Below are 17,192 nucleotides of genomic sequence, written 5' to 3'. Positions count from 1 at the left end.
GCAGATTGTCCCAGACTACCTAGGAAAATATCAGAGGTTCTTGTTACTCCCTGTGCACTAGTCTAAAATTATCATCATCTGTTCTTCTTTTCCATTCTTCTTGGTGATTTCTCTTTATTCCTTTTACGACCAACATGTTCAGAAAGTATTCCAAATATCCCTAAATCATACCAAATCACACAGGCTTCTATGTTAACATCCTTGAGGCTACTGCTTGTCAGTCAGCCTTTCAAGTACTTTGTTGCTTTCTTATGGTGAAGACTGGTGCTCATGTTTTTGTAACTGTTACATACTTACAAGGAACACTTTGAGTATGATGTCACAAAAAGCCATTGACATTTATGACATTCAGTGCCTCACATATTGTCTACCGTGTGACCACAATATTGGCTGTTAATGACAGTAGGTGGTGGGACTGTAAGGAATTCAGTGGTGAATACAGTAGAGCATAGCTGAAATGCTTACTTGATTAATAACCCACAACAGTTCTACAGGTGTTGATACAAAGCCAGGCAGTGGCAATAATAAATAAAGCAAACATTGCATTATATCTACACAACAGTTGCTGAAGTTGGCATTTTGTCAGAAAGGAAACCAATGAATTTCACAGAGTGAGAAAGAAGTGGCAGATGAAATACTAGCATTTCAGCAAGATGAGTCAATGGAGAGTGCGGTATTGTCTATGCTTGACTGTGCGGACAATGTACATAAGGAGTACAATGATGATGTTATGTGCTTAACAAGTGAACGTGATGTTGAAACAGACGTCGAGCTGCGTAGTTCATCATCCTTGTTGCACAGTGAGCCATAAACATCGTCTCTGGTGAAATGTAGTAAGGAACAATCATTGTCCAAGGAGCTGTTCCTAAACATAATTTTGTATATGGAAGATCATCTGTAGCAAAATAAAAAAAAAATTATGAACAGATTTCGAATAAGTCTACAGCAATATGACCTTGTAGTGCATGTGAAAAACTATGGATGTTCAAGGGAGGACAAGGTGCACTTGTTACAAAAACTGGCGTTAACACATTTCAAGGATGATCGATATAATTTACAGGATGTGCATGTCAGTGACCTACTGTGTTATGCATGTCAAATTGCACACATCATAGATTACAATGATTTCAAGGGAAACAGTGGATGAGTGCATAATTCAAACAGTGCTACAAAGTTGGAAGGCATAAACTAACAAAATTTCAAACAAAGCATCAACTTGATGATGCACAGCAAACTACAGAATTGGCCTGAAAATTTATAGATGAGATAAACAAATATATCCCATCAACAGTAAGAAATTGGTTGGGGGATTTCAAGAGGGAAATCCATATGAAAGGAACCTCAGAAATTATAGGTACCAAGAGAGTTGAATTAAGATCAACTAATGCCTTAATGCATTCATATGCAACTATGCTGACTGTTAATATGGATGGTAAACTGACTGGAAATTTATTTATTGTGCTGCAATTGGAGTTCCTCTGCCCCTACAGTTCTTAGTCATCTGCTTGATCTTACAAGGGCAGGAAGGAATATTTAAGTCACACCAAGAAAGAGTGGAAAATTGCCATAAGAGGACTATAACTGTGTTATGAGCACTGCTTTTGGCCAATAACTGGTCAAAATAACGTGCTTTTACTTTATTGATGGTCTGTGTATAAAAATCACACTCCTTTAGTGCAAACTAGCCCTCCAGAAAAGTGTGTGACATTGCAGTTCATACCACCTGGAACCATTGGACAAACTCAGCATCTGGATGTTTCTTTTTTCCAGGCCTATAGAATATATTATTACACTATCTGCAGCTGTGCCTTAAAGGATAACAAAAAAATTTGTGTTTGTGGGGATCCACAGCCTCCAAATGCTTAATAAATGTAAACATGGTCCACAGTAGGCAGCAACCTAATTTTTATTTAATCATATGATTAACTAATTTTGGCTACTTTCACTGTCAAGAACTTGTGAAACCAACATGAAAAGCACTAAATTGTCTGCCTGCATCACATGTATAACTAACACTTTACACACCTCACATTAAGATAGAACAGATAAAAGTAATGTTTTATCTTAATGTGAAGTGTAAAGTGTTTGTGTAACATGCAATGCACGCAGAAAATGTAGTGCTTTTCCATGTTGATTTTACAAGCGAAATTAGCTAACTGCATGATTAAATAAAAATCACATTACAGCCTACCATGGAAAATGTTTATGTTTATTAAAGAGTAACCAATTTTTGACAAAATAATTTAATTCGATAGATAAAAAACTTACTTACCAAGCAGCAGCAGAACACAAACATAAAAGACCTAATTCCTCCTTATCCTGTATGGTAAGTCTCCCCTGACCTGCGAGTCAGAGAGACTTTCCCAAAATTGATCCCTTTTCTTAGACCTCTCCAGCCCTTTTCCTTCACCCCTCTTCCTTCCCCTTCAATCCTTTCGCCTGAAGAAGGAGCCACTGGGTTCAAAAGCTTGCCTAATTATAACCTCCTTTTATGTGTGTGTTATGCTGCTGCTTGGTGAGTAGGATGTCTAGCTGTTCAATTAAATTATTTTGTTAAATGACAATCAGTTACACAGTAAGCTCCAAGACATATTGTTTCACATTTGGTTGCATGCCATCACATTTCATCAGTTCTCATTATCCTGTTACACCAGTATGATTCTGTTCGCATTTGTTAAGAGTGGATTCCTTTCTGAACCACCTGCTCTGTTTGTAACTTCCAAGCAATTCACCTTCGATCTTGTTGGTACAAACATTTATGATCACTGTGGCATGCCATTCATCATTTGGTGTTCATGGTTCAAGTTAATGGTTTGTTTTGAACATTTCTCGAATGTCAACAATGTCCATTTTGTGAAGTGTAATAGATACATCCCATAGAAGGTTGACCACGGTACCTCCCAGACCCTTATTTTCTGTCACCATCCTGCTGCACATGGTGTTTCACTAGTAGCCAATATTTTTCCTGCCATAATCCTTGACACTATGCTTTCAAATGAGCCTTACAAAAGATTGAACTTGCAACCTCACACTTAAGGGTTTCTTTGTGAGAGCCAGTGGTATGTCATCTTCGAACCTAAGAATTACTGTTGTCCAGCTTGTTGAAAACTTCTTGCATTTCTTGTGCATTCATGTATGACTTTCTAAGCAATAAATGTTTAAATGAAGCCACAAGGAGACTTGCTTCACAAGTTTGAAAAATGGATCGGTATTATCTGGTAAGCTACTTCTAAAAATTACTTAGGAAGACTGAAGGGAATGAAATGGGATCTTACGGAAGTTGATCTTCTTGTGTCCATTTTATGAATATACACTCCTGGAAATGGAAAAAAGAACACATTGACACTGGTGTGTCAGACCCACCATACTTGCTCCGGACACTGCGAGAGGGCTGTACAAGCAATGATCACACGCACGGCACAGCGGACACACCAGGAACCGCGGTGTTGGCCGTCGAATGGCGCTAGCTGCACAGCATTTGTGCACCGCCGCCGTCAGTGTCAGCCAGTTTGCCGTGGCATACGGAGCTCCATCGCAGTCTTTAACACTGGTAGCATGCCGCGACAGCATGGACGTGAACCGTATGTGCAGTTGACGGACTTTGAGCGAGGGCGTATAGTGGGCATGCGGGAGGCCGGGTGGACGTACTGCCGAATTGCTCAACACGTGGGGCGTGAGGTCTCCACAGTACATCGATGTTGTCGCCAGTGGTCGGCGGAAGGTGCACGTGCCCGTCGACCTGGGACCGGACCGCAGCGACACACGGATGCACGCCAAGACCGTAGGATCCTACGCACTGCCATAGGGGACCGTACCGCCACTTCCCAGCAAATTAGGGACACTGTTGCTCCTGGGGTATCGGCGAGGACCATTCGCAACCGTCTCCATGAAGCTGGGCTACGGTCTCGCACACCGTTAGGCCGTCTTCCGCTCACGCCCCAACATTGTGCAGCCCGCCTCCAGTGGTGTCGCGACAGGCGTGAATAGAGGGACGAATGGAGACGTGTCGTCTTCAGCGATGAGAGTCGCTTGTGCCTTGGTGCCAATGATGGTCATATGCATGTTTGGCGCCGTGCAGGTGAGCGCCACAATCAGGACTGCATACGACCGAGGCACACAGGGCCAACACCCGGCATCATGGTGTGGGGAGCGATCTCCTACACTGGCCGTACACCTCTGGTGATCGTCGAGGGGACACTGAATAGTGCACGGTACATCCAAACCGTCCGAACCCATCGTTCTACCATTCTTAGACCGGCAAGGGAACTTGCTGTTCCAACAGGACAATGCACGTCCGCATGTATCCCATGCCACCCAACGTGCTCTAGAAGGTGTAAGTCAACTACCCTGGCCAGCAAGATCTCCGGATCTGTCCCCCATTGAGCATGTTTGGGACTGGATGAAGTGTCGTCTCACGCGGTCTGCACGTCCAGCACGAACGCTGGTCCAACTGAGGCGCCAGGTGGAAATGGCATGGCAAGCCGTTCCACAGGACTACATCCAGCATCTCTACGATCGTCTCCATGGGAGAATAGCAGCATGCATTGCTGCGAAAGATGGATATACACTGTACTAGTGCCGACATTGTGCATGCTCTGTTGCCTGTGTCTATGTGCCTGTGGTTCTGTCAGTGTGATCATGTGATGTATCTGATCCCAGGAATTTGTCAATAAAGTTTCCCCTTCCTGGGACAATGAATTCACGGTGTTCTTATTTCAATTTCCAGGAGTGTATGTTACTGGTGCATGAGTGTCAGGAAATATGTCATGCTTGTGGTGATAGCTTGATGGGATACCCAAAAGTCAGCTCAAGATTTAAGATATTACTAGTGATTCCATCATAAACATAAAAATTGTTTAAAAGAGAATTTCAAATGAAAAAGCTGTAAAATTAAAAGGAGACAGGACAGCTGGCTAGTACTTGCCTTCATCTGCCAAAGTTCCATACCCTCGCCTGTACGAATAATTGCAAGTAGAAAAAAACTATACTAAGTTTTAGAAAGCGTTTGTTTCTTCATCAGAAAGGAAAAGGTATAGGTCTTGGAAGGTTGGAAAGAGAGATCACTCAGACTCCAGGTCGATAATGACCCACCTCTGGTGAGGATGAGGCGAATCATCTGTATAATGGAAAAGTTAGAAACCATGTAATATGAATGTTAGGCTTGGAGTATACCAGAAATTACATCCACAAGTCCAATTATTTTAATAGGCCCTAGCAACAGTGCTTAGTAAGGTATTCACTTTTACTTTGTTTTGAATATTTGGGAACTATAATTTCATGCCTGATGTCTGCTGCCATCTTGTTACAAACTTTAGCACTGGAAATTGAAATCCATTTATTGCATGTAAAACCAACAATTTTGTAGTAGGTTGTTCTATTTTCTTCTACTGGCAGCTAATTATTAGAAAATTGTTATAATTCATTATTTATTTCTATTGCAATTTGAAAAGTTAGTGAGGCCTTTCAGCTTCAGCTTTATTTCTAACGTCCACCACCACTTAACCTTTACATAGATCTTTTTAGACAGTTTTCAATAGTCGATATATGTTTCAAAAAACTCATGACACTGAATTGCATTAATTGGATTTTATTAGCACTGCTGGTTTTGGCCGTAAACCATCATCTGGTATGAAAATCACTTATAAAGTTTAATATGTCTCAAATATTGAAACACAAAACATTGAATATTTTAATCTACACGAAACACGTATTTTATGTGGATTAAAATATTCAATGCTTTGTGTTTTAATATTCTTGACAACTGAAATGTTTTAAGTGATTTTTGTAGCAGATGACAGCGTACATCCGAAATTGGTAGTACTAATAAAATCCAGTTAATGTAATGAAGTGTCATGGGCTTTTTGAAATTTAACATTTACAGTTAATGGTGTAAGCTATTTTCAGAATAAATTAATCTTAATTAAGTGCACAAATATGTATATTCTTATGAATTTTCTCTCAATTACAGGACCCAAAAACAACTGACTGGCTTTGGGAAAAGAGGGAATGTAGAAAGCAGAAAGAGATATTCTTAGCCTCTAGAGAATACAATTCAAATAAAAGTGAAGAGCACCTACGACAATACGTGGAGAGCTTAAAAAGGGTATCCAAAATTTTCTTTTACAGTTTGTGCATTATTTTTCCACCTGCACTATTGTATTTTCTATTCAACATGTTTATAAAATGAAAAAAAATTATTTAAATTTTTTTTTCCTTCATAACAAAACTTAATTTTAGTATGAGCTCAAAACCATTGGCCATAGCACTGAGGTGATTGTCACGTTTTTAACAGTAGTATCATTTAATTTTATCTAATTTTTTATTCATTTGTTTTTGTGTAATTCTGGAGAGATAAAGCACAGAACTTACTACAGTTTGCCCGTCATGGCATGAACTCCACGGTGTGCTGAAAGCTCGGAGGGCCCATCCCAAACCATTATCATCTGAGTCAACACCCACAGTTTGCAGAAGTCAGTCGCAGCCATTGCAAAGCTCGCACATATCTCTTGATGGCATCCCAGATCTAATCAAGAGGGTCGATGTTAGGTGATGTGCTGTGTAGGCTTACACAAATACTATCCTGTCTATGTAGTGTTTCAAAGTGCCTAAGGCACAGGATGGCAGAGGGTACTGATCACCTGTATTGTGCTGCAGATGACTAGCTAGTAATGTTCTGTACAGTTTACTGATGAGAGACAACTGGAGACATATAAAGCATCAGTTTCATCCCATATACACATGCTTCATCATCAGTCTGAGTGGTGCAGGTAGTATTGCCTCATGTGATTTTTGACAGACTTATACAGTGCCATCAGTACATACTTGTGGTACAGCTCATCAGTTTAGGAGATCTTTCTCTCTCCTGAAACAAAGTGATAGTAGTGCTCTTTTCCCAGTGCTAAACTGAGTTACCTGCGACATGGCAGTGACCAGATTTATTTTTCTGTATCCAATTGCACAGGCGGGGCTTTGAATGGTATTACTATCCATCAGTTTTGTTGTGGTGGTGGTGGTGGTCAGAATTAATTTGGCAAGTTGCATGCTCCGCTGTGGCCCAACTGACTAGTATCACAGTTTACATTAGTTATGAGTGAGCTCTGTCATAAAAACATTGTTGACTGTGACAGTTGACTCTGGTGGCAGTGATTTTCCTTGAACCGAAGTACTCGAAGAGTGTTTTAAAAAGCCCCGTGCCTACATGACCTTGGATATGGTGTGTCCAGCATGTGTCCATGGCCATAAGTCTTTATATTGCACATCTCACCTATCCTGTGCTCAGCAGTTACACTGACAAGGTAACAAGGTCCGATGACATTCTGATCATGTGACATGATGAACAGTTCCGTTTGTTGTGACACCAGCAGCACATTCTCCTACACTGCAGTTGTCTCTTTCAGTTACCATGAGTGTCTTACATTACTGTTTTAATGATATACAGCTTCACATTTAAGTCATTTGCACATTGCACAGAAATAATAAGATGGATGTTAATTTTCTGAGAAAGCTAACATACATGAGAAAGATTCCATAGATTCTACTCTCCATAACAATTAAGACTGATTTTACAAGCAATTGGTTACAGGTTTTAGAGTTGTTAAGGGGAAAAAGGTGTCATTTGGTTTGTAATTCCTTTGGATCAGTATATCCCATATTTTGTGTGAACGTTAAATTTTCCAGTTACATATTTATATGCTTACAAATGGTGATATATATATATATATATATATATATATATATATATATATATATATATATATATATATATATATATACTTGATCTTATCTTAACTGTGATGTTCCAGGTTACAGATGAAAATGCAGATGAAACTTCCTACCAACTTATGACATCTGTTGCAGTGCCTGTTTATGATCGGAGGGAAAATGCAGTAAGTTTCTTACTAAAGCAGCTTATAAAAAATTTCTGTTAAAACTGAATTGTCAATGTGTTTAAGAAAGTATTACAATACTTATAACGAAGGCAGTAACATTTGTAATTTAGCCTTGTCCAGGTTTTAGGTTAGATATTTTTCATGTGATTCAATATCCCTTGAAACCGTATCCATTCTGTTTTTAAGTATGTCTTTACTGAGTGATATTTGTAGTCAATGGATTACTGAGGTACTCAGTTCCAAACATACCTTTAATGTAAGCATTTTAAAAGAATTTTTTGTGTTTTTATTTCACAATTTAGTAATGACTACAAGCTGTCATTTGATTCTCCTGTCTACAGAACCTCACGGAATGGACCCTCATAAATGAGGCGATATGGGTACAAAAAATCCGAGAGGTAGCAAAAAGTCTGAATTAACTTATTACTTTTTTGTAGAAGTTCATGAGTGTGGCTACTTGTAGGTTAGTCAGGTAAATCAGCATAGCATTAGAAAACTGAATCTATTAATGACATGTTGAGGTATAAAAACAGTTGTTCAGAGTAGGCCATTTCAAGTAGTATCTCTGTTGCTAATAGAGAGATTTCATTTCTCATAATTAAGGCAAATTATTGTAGAAATAGGAATCAAATATGTTACACTTGATGAATTTTTATCGTCATGTTTACTGTTAAGGTTCAGAACTGCTTTTCATGCAGGGCATTAACTATTGCTGTAACTGGCAGTTTTCATATTTTCATATCATCTTCTAAAAATCATTTAACCATTTATTTAGACTACTACACACAACTGTTCATGCTTTTTTACTATTTCTGTCCTGCCATGATCCTGATTTAATAACCTGGCAAATTGGAAATTATTTCATTTATCAAAGGACTACAAACACTGCTTTAAATACCAGACTGTAAGATATAATCATATTGCAACTGATTGTCTGGAATTAATTATGTACAAGGAAAACAGTAAGCCCTGGCAGTTTCCTTTCAGTGTTCCGGTGACTTATTTTTTAGACTAAATTTCATAAATCATCAGTAAGTATTATTCAGTGGCATGAGGAAAGACAACCATGTAGAAAAAGCATTGAGTATCTGATATACACAGCTAAGGTGTTCAGTATAGCTGCTCAGGTTACACTCTTTACACCAGAGCTCACATATGCAAAGTGTGTCCATTCAAGTTACGATCTCTCTCTCTCTCTCTCTCTCTCTCTCTCTCTCTCTCTCTCTCTCTCTCTCTCTCTTCTCTTTCTCTGTGTGTGTGTGTCTCTCTCTCACTCACTCCTACACACACACACACACACACACACACACACACACACACACACACAGGTGGGCCCAGTCTCTTTATAAAGACTCAAAGTTCTAAAACTGAGCTATACCCCCTTGTTTATTTCCTATGTGCTGCTCAGAGCTTCTTCTATAAGGTGAATGATTGTTTTTCCTTCTATCATTGTTTATATACCACCCAGGATTTTTCATTAGGTTATTAAAACTTGATGTTCACATTACTTGACAGGTGCTCTTCATCATATGTAATACTATTTAAATCCATCTCATAATTACCAGTAAGTGCCATAAAAATTGAAATGTATCATTTAAGAATAATCATACAGATAATTAGTACTAGCTAATTTGCTTAGTCTTTCTACCCTGCATGGGTATTCAATAGAATTTTGAGGTTGGAATGCTACATAATATTGCATAAAGTGTCTATTTTCTGTGTTTGTAGGCTAGCAACTAATATTCTGTGCAGTTGTGGTACTTTATAGAAATACATAGGACTCCCTGATATATTTATAATGACTGTAGTGTGTTAGAATTTTAGTGCCAGACCCAGTCTGTATATTAGAATTTTGACAGTAATATCATCATTGCAGAAATTATAAAGCCAGTGTAACTAGCTGTAAAGTGAGCACATATGGTATCAACAATGCTTACATTTTCTTAGCATGTTATCTCCTTTATTATTAGACTGTAGTTAGGGGTCAGTATTTCTAGAATAATGTGTTGGAGGATGTAGACCAAGAATATAGCTCTTATACAGATACTTAATGTAATAGGAGTATTCTACAAAACATATTTATTGGGGAAAGAGTCATAATTTTTCAGTTTCTCTTTTATTGTATTAAGGAAAATTTTTATGCTTTTTCAGGAAAGAAAAGTTTGTTTAACTAAGTTTTATAATTAGATACAGTCAGAAATAAAGATAGTATCATAAGAAAGCTGGCAAAGTGGAGCTGATATTGTGGAGGGGTGTTTTAAATAGCACTGCCAGAAGTGGACAACAAAATTATTAAGGAAATAACACATAGCAACAAAAAAGAGGAAAATACTTTGCTAGTTAGGATTACTTTTTTTTATGGAGTAAAACAGCTGCTAAGTAAATCTTTTTCTTTTGATTGAAACTGTTATCTGTAGTATATATATTTGGAATACACACAGATGTGCCCATGTTATCATTTAATGTGGGAACATGTAATGCTGATCACACTATGGCATTTGTAAATGAAACCGAATGTAAGATATTCCAAATAATGGCCAGATGAGATGTACGTCTTATTTTCAGCAGTTTGTGACACTTGATTAGAATAGAGAAATGTTTAAGGTGGTGTTGACTTTTCAAATTTAGCTGTTTGACGGTACCCATCAAATGCCTTTAACCTGTAATTTTGTTTATGTCTGAAATTATAAAGGTGTGAATTTAGAAGTGGATTTAACTTTACATATTTTAAAGTTATGACAGAATATAGTCGTTAATGAAAACGTGATGATTTACACACATACATACAAAGAAGATAGTCGTGCCCTAATAATCTTGTAGATCAAAACGTGTAACACAAAAAAGAGATTCACTTGGCAGCTGTAGCTGTGTTTTCCAGTATGATGCCCAGGAATTACTTTTAGCTATGATGTGTCATAACTAGCTTTATTTGTCATTGAAGAAGATACAAAAACAGACCTGTTCGCAAAGAGAAACAAGTATTTTAGGTCAAAGCTTAAGAGAACTGCATCAGGTCTGATTCAGTGGTGAAGGTGGACAAAACTAAGTATCATTGAGCTCTTTGCAGAGAACAATTTATGAGGAAGAAGGTTGGTTGCAGTTCTGAAGAAAGAATGTAACATTCTATCTCAGCAAAAGTGCACAGTAAACAAAGACATGATTGGTGAAATAAAGCAGAAAAATATTCAGTAATAATGCTGTGTTGGAGATCAGTGTAATCAAGAGACTTATTAAGACGAAGAAGGCAACAGAAATGAGTGTTTATATATAGATTTCAATAAGTAAAGGGGTGAAAAAGAAAGATTAGTGTATGTAAACAAAGCTCAAGAGCTGTACAGATGAGAAGCTGATTTCTTCTGATGGTGTTGGTATGGATACTTCATGAAAACTTAGGATTTTTGTAACAATATACAAATGAAATTTTATTTTTGCTGGTTATAGCCACACACACATCATATTACTTAATGCCAAACAATGGAAAAGGTAGGAATGTCAGCAATGTAGGAACAGACAGATTGCTACTTACCATAAAGAAGACATGTCAAGTTGCAGACAGGCACAGTTAAGACACTGATGTAAAGCTTTTGGCCACAGTCTTCATCAGTAAAACACACACACACACACACACACACACACACACACACACACACACACATCCAGCATCTCGGGCTGGAATGCAACATCACATGGGATGCAAGTAGCAATCTGGAGAGTGTGGGGAAGGGAGCTTGTATCTGGAGAGAATGGGGAAGGGAAAGGGGAAGGAATAGTCGTGTGTGAATGGTGAGAGAGCTTAACTGTGTGTGGTGGAGTGTGCAGGGACTAGACTGCCAACAGGTGCAGGATCAGGACGTTGTGGGGCAGGAAGATGAGGAAAAAAGGAGAGGAGTGGGGAAAAAATGGCGGATGTGTTGACAGAAGGCTGCAAATAAACAGGGAGGGAGATGAGAATGGGAAGGTTTCAGTAGTTATTCAACCTTCATTAACATACTGTCTCCACATCCTCCATCCAACAATTTCTAGCCCTTCTGTCCTGATATCTCCTCATCTTCTGCCCTGTTTATTTGCAGCTCTCTGCCAGTGCATCTGTCCATCTCTCCCCACTCCTCTCCTTTTTTCCCACCTCCTTGCCTCACAACCTCCTAATGCTGTGGCTGTTGGCAGGTCTAGTCCCTGTATATTTCACCAAACAGCATTCATGTCTCTGCCCACTGTACACTACTATCCCTGCCCCTTCACACTCCCTGTTTCCTTCCGATTACTGGATGCATGTGATTTTGCATTCTGTCTCGAGATGCTGGAATTGGCAGTCGTGTGTGTGTGTGTGTGTGTGTGTGTGTGTGTGTGTGTGTGTGTGTGAGTGCGCTTTTTTTACTGATGAAATCCCCGGCTGAGTATCTTTTAATTGTACCTGTCTGCTACTTGACCTTGACACATCTTCTTTATGGTAAGCTGCAATCTGTCTTTGCCTACATTACTTAATATTGTTTAAGTTGCTAGAAGTAAAATCAAACTGAATTTTTTTATTTTAAGCTACTGGTGTGCGAAAACCACTGAAAATAAAGGGGTGGTAGCACAAGTCTTTTTCTGTCCTTTAGCAGTGTTTTGCAAAACAATGTATCCACCACCAGTTTAGTTGGTCCTCCAATGATTTTTGCACAGACCATATTAATGTGGATTTATATTGGATACAGAATAAATTGCATTGTAAAACAGAAATTTGGGTGTCAGTCCAGTAACACATCCTTCTACTATCCAGGTACCAGTTTCTTCTAAACTGCAGTTGTAAGATTACATAAGGAGTTATTTAAGTTAATATCTCTAGTACCCATCCCTGCACTATTCTTGGCACTTCCTTTCACTTATCATCTCACATGTCTTCTCTAATTTTTACAAATGTTTCATTATTTAGGAGATTATCGATCTGTCTGTTTTCAACCTTTGTGTTCAATTTTCGTCTTAACCTTGTATTATTTTTAAGTTTGCATTTCTGTTAACCCATTTTATCCGTGAGATTCACAAAACCAATTATGTTTCCACAATGGTATCCATTTCAACAATCCCTTTTTGAACATACAATCACTTTCTAATCATACTACTTTATTACCAATTTCAAGCAATGTAGACACTTTGTACAGTTCTTCAATTAATAATAGCCTTTTTTTGTGGCTCTGCACATTTTATCCTTACACTTCTCTTCCTACTTTTCCGTTTAATTGTTAACAGTCAGGGAAGAGGCTCTCACTTCAAATGCTGAGGTAGACAGTGCACTTTCTGCAGAGTGTGGTCATTTTTGTTGTTACAGAATTTTGAATTATTGTTACTTATGTTGAATTATGGTGCATTTAATTTGTCCATTTGCTTATTGTGAAATTTTCTATCTTGATTTTTTTGGATGAGTGTGTGTACTCACAGTTGATTTTAAGTTATAATGAAAATCTTCTGTTTTCTGTAGACAAAGATAGCAGATCTACTGGGAGTTGCTGGAACTGACGTACCAATTCAGGAAATAAAAGACCTCATGTTGCCTCACTTGGTGAGTTGGCTCAACAGAATTACTGTTTCAGTGTGCATGTATGAGTGCCACTCAAACATCTTGGCAGTGTGTTGAACACTTATTTACTTGTAGGTTCGCTCTGGGATTTAGATTCAAATAAAAAGGTACCTAGAATAAATAATACGAGAGAAGGAAAGTTGCTACTCACCATATAGCAGAGATGGTGAGCTGCGATAGGCACAAGAAAAAGATTCATACAATCATAGCTTTCGGCCATTAAGGCCATTGTCAGCAGCATTGTCAGCAGTAGACACACACACACACACACACACACACACACACACACACACTCACAACTTGCACACACATCTGCAGTCTCAGAGAGCTGAAACTACACTTTGAGCTCCCTGAGACTGCAGATATGATTGTGTGAATCTTTTTATTGTGCCTATCGCGGCTCAGCATCTCCGCTATGTGGTAGGCTCAAATGGCTCTGAGCACTATGGGAATAACATCTGAGGTCATCAGTCCCCTAAAACTTAGAACTACTTAAACCTAACTAACCTAAGGACATCACACACATCCATGCCCGAGGCAGGATTCGAACCTGCGACCATAGTGGTCGTGCGGTTCCAGACTGAAGCGCCTAGAACCGCTCGACCACACCGGCCGGCACTATCTGGTGAGTAGCAACTTTCCTTCTCTCGTATTGCTACATTCCATCCTGGATTTTACATTGTTTGATTTTTACCTCAAATAAATATATCTCTAACACTTAAGGTGTACAATTATTGCAGTAATTATATAATTAATTGTAACAAGTTATATAAAAATAAGGTGTCATTTGTATTGAATTTATTGTGCAATATTTGGCATTGATTTCAACTACAGGTGCATGTTTTATGTTCTTGGTTTCTAGTATTTCTACTCCTTTCTGTTGGCCAAGTCACCTCAGCAAATATATTCTAAACTAACTGAGTAGCCGACATTTCCCAGGTTTGTGTTTATTTCAATTCAAACTCCTCCTCCTCCCCTTTCTGTCCATCTCCTCTGCCCCATTCCCTTTCCACTTCCTTCTCCCCTCCCTCTCTATCTATCTCCTTGTCTTTTCATTCTGTGTCCATCTCCTCTTGCCTCTCCCCTCCTTTCTAACTTCTCCTCTCCCATTTCTCTGTCAATATCCCCCTCTCTTCCTCCTCCTCCCCCTCCTACTCCTCCTCCTTCTCTCTCTCTCTCTCTCTTTATGATGACAATTTTCTACAGTCTGAACTTCAACATTTTAGGCTCATGTTAAGGTAAAATGGTTACAATAAGGAAGATATTACAGATGTTTTCATGCTGCACTTGGAAAGGGTGCTTTATTGCTCAGAGCAAGAGGCCAAGCCAGCAGCTGTTGTTCTGTGATATTTGGCGATGATCAGAAAATAGGCCACATGTTCCAGAGAAACAGAACAAAGTCCCAGTTTTGCTGATCATTAGTATTACTCCTGAAGACAATGATGGAGACACATGTCTGACATTCAAAGAATTTTGCTTGATGCAGTATGGCTTTAATATTGAGAAGATTTCATTCTGCATGTGGTTATCTCTCTACCTTCCTCTCTTAGCAATTTATTATGGAATTATTCATTTGTGCTTCATAAATGTTTTTCACACTTCATTTTTATAATACACTCAATCATGATGTATATTATTTACACTTTTCTAATGTGTATTACCTTCGTTTTGTCTATTTCAGTTGGGAGTAAATGCATATGCTTTCATGGTAACCAACAATGGCCACATACTTACGCATCCAGATCACCGTCCAGCAGTAAGTCTTTTACTTATTGTGGTAAATTAATATTCATACTAAGTGTTTGTCAAACTGCACAAAAGATATTTTAATGTAGGTGTTATATAACTTTATAGTGCTTCAACAATTACTTCAAGTGATAAAATGCAGCAAATAAATAATACCACAAGAAGAAATGTTAACCTTAATAAAAAGTACTTTTATATTTGTGCATTTACCTAACAGTTGTTTAAATCCTTAAACTATGTGCCATATTTACCTGACTGATAATGGTTGAAGTAGAGAGGATATAAAATGTAGACTGGCAATGGCAAGGAAAGCGTTTCTGAAGAAGAGAAATTTGTTAACATAGAGTATAGATTTAACTGTTAGAGAGTCGTTTCTGAAAGTATTTACATGGAGTGTAGCCATGTATGGAAGTTAAACATGGACGATAAATATTTTTGACAAGAAGAGAGTAGAAGCTTTCGAAATGTGGTGCTACAGAAGAATGCTGAAGATTAGATGGGTAGATCACATAACGAATGAGGAGGTATTGAATAGAATTGGGGAGAAGAGGAGTTTGTGGCACAACTTGACAAGAAGAAGGGACCGGTTGGTAGGACATGTTCTGAGGCATCAAGGGATCACAAATTTAGCATTGGAGGGCAGCGCGGAGGGAGACCAAGAGATGAATACACTAAGCAGATTCAGAAGGACATAGGCTGCAGTAAGTACTGGGAGATGAAGAAGCTTGAACAGGATAGAGTAACATGGAGAGCTGCATCAAACCAGTCTCAGGACTGAAGACAACAACAACAACAACAACAACAACAACAACAACAAGACGATCCTTTATTTTGAAAAGGATTTTTGAGAAATTTTTGTTTTAACAAATTCTGACTAATCAAAATTATATATTACTCTGCTGATCTAAAGTATCTTAATAGTTGCAAAAAATTAACACAATCTATTGTAAACTAGCCATGGCATTTGGTATGTGCCACTTTTTGAATCCTTTCATTATAGATTCTCTTGAGGTTCTGCTCCAGGCACTTCTTTAACTTCTCTCCTGGAATAAGGGTGTGGTCTCCTTGAAGAAGCCACTCTTAGAAGAAGTATTCACAGCAACATCCATTACTTGAATTATGATGTTATGCCAGTATTTATCATTATTGAGTCAGTGTTGTTCTTCAATATCTGAGCCTTAACTTCCTGTGTAAGGTACACTGTGAAAGAATCCAGCACCAACATTCACCCTCTGTCTAGAAAAGAGCCCGGTATTCTGAGAAAATGGTCCCCAAGTGTACTGCCACTTCATAGTTATAAATCTAAAAAAGACTATGCGTGCAGTGTTTAAAAACAAGGAAAATGCTGTAGACATTTAGAGGTTGATGGAACAAGGCTGGAAGAAGTAGAATCTGTTAGATTCTTAGGTATTCTTGTGGATAATGAACTGAAATGGAAAAAACATATTAATAATGTCTGTAAGAAACTGAGCTCTGTCATATTCTTAATGATGCAGCTATCACAGTATTCAGACATGAACCTTCTGTGTGCAGTGTATCATGGACTTCTCAAACCATACATACAGTATGGAGTGACTGTGTGGGGAAACTCTAACAAACAAGAGACAAAATGAGTGTTCACATAAAAAAAGGGGGGGGGGGAATTAGGACCATTTTAAGAAGAAAGACCTCTGAAACGTGCAGAAACTGTTTCAAGAATTTAGGTATCTTAATTTATTCATCGTTGTATATATCAAAACAATAATGTACATCACAAAAGGTAGTGAGGACTGGATTACAAATGCTAGTGTACACACCCACAATACAAGAAGGGAGAATGAAGTACGGAGCATACCCCATCGACTGGCAATGCTAGAAAAAGGACCCCAGTACTCTGGTATCAGACTGCTAAGAAGTCTGCCCAAAAACCTGCAAGATAGTGTACTTCACAATGTCTTTCCAAAGAAACTTAAAGACTATCTAATTGAAAAAGAGTTTTACAGTGTTGCAGAATACTTATGCCA

At 38.3% G+C, this 17,192-nt stretch overlaps 1 protein-coding gene across 4 annotated transcripts in view; it reads left to right on the top strand.

Moving 5' to 3' along the window:
* The window catches only part of LOC126272139 (voltage-dependent calcium channel subunit alpha-2/delta-3), a 686,714-nt gene that overhangs the window by 326,162 nt on the left and 343,360 nt on the right, over nucleotides 1-17,192 (top strand). For 3 of the 4 annotated variants that reach the window (XM_049974752.1, XM_049974751.1, XM_049974753.1), the window contains exons 10-13: nucleotides 5,969-6,103; nucleotides 7,803-7,886; nucleotides 13,345-13,425; nucleotides 15,125-15,199. In XM_049974752.1, coding sequence (XP_049830709.1) covers nucleotides 5,969-6,103; nucleotides 7,803-7,886; nucleotides 13,345-13,425; nucleotides 15,125-15,199 — 375 coding nt within the window. Of the gene's footprint in view, nucleotides 1-5,968; nucleotides 6,104-7,802; nucleotides 7,887-8,230; nucleotides 8,288-13,344; nucleotides 13,426-15,124; nucleotides 15,200-17,192 lie in introns of all 4 variants that reach the window. The other variant, XM_049974750.1, reaches the window with a different exon arrangement.

This window comes from Schistocerca gregaria, chromosome 5 (assembly GCF_023897955.1).
Source record: "Schistocerca gregaria isolate iqSchGreg1 chromosome 5, iqSchGreg1.2, whole genome shotgun sequence".
In the NCBI taxonomy this organism is placed as follows: domain Eukaryota; kingdom Metazoa; phylum Arthropoda; class Insecta; order Orthoptera; family Acrididae; genus Schistocerca; species Schistocerca gregaria.
This window is presented reverse-complemented; position numbering and strand designations above follow the sequence as displayed.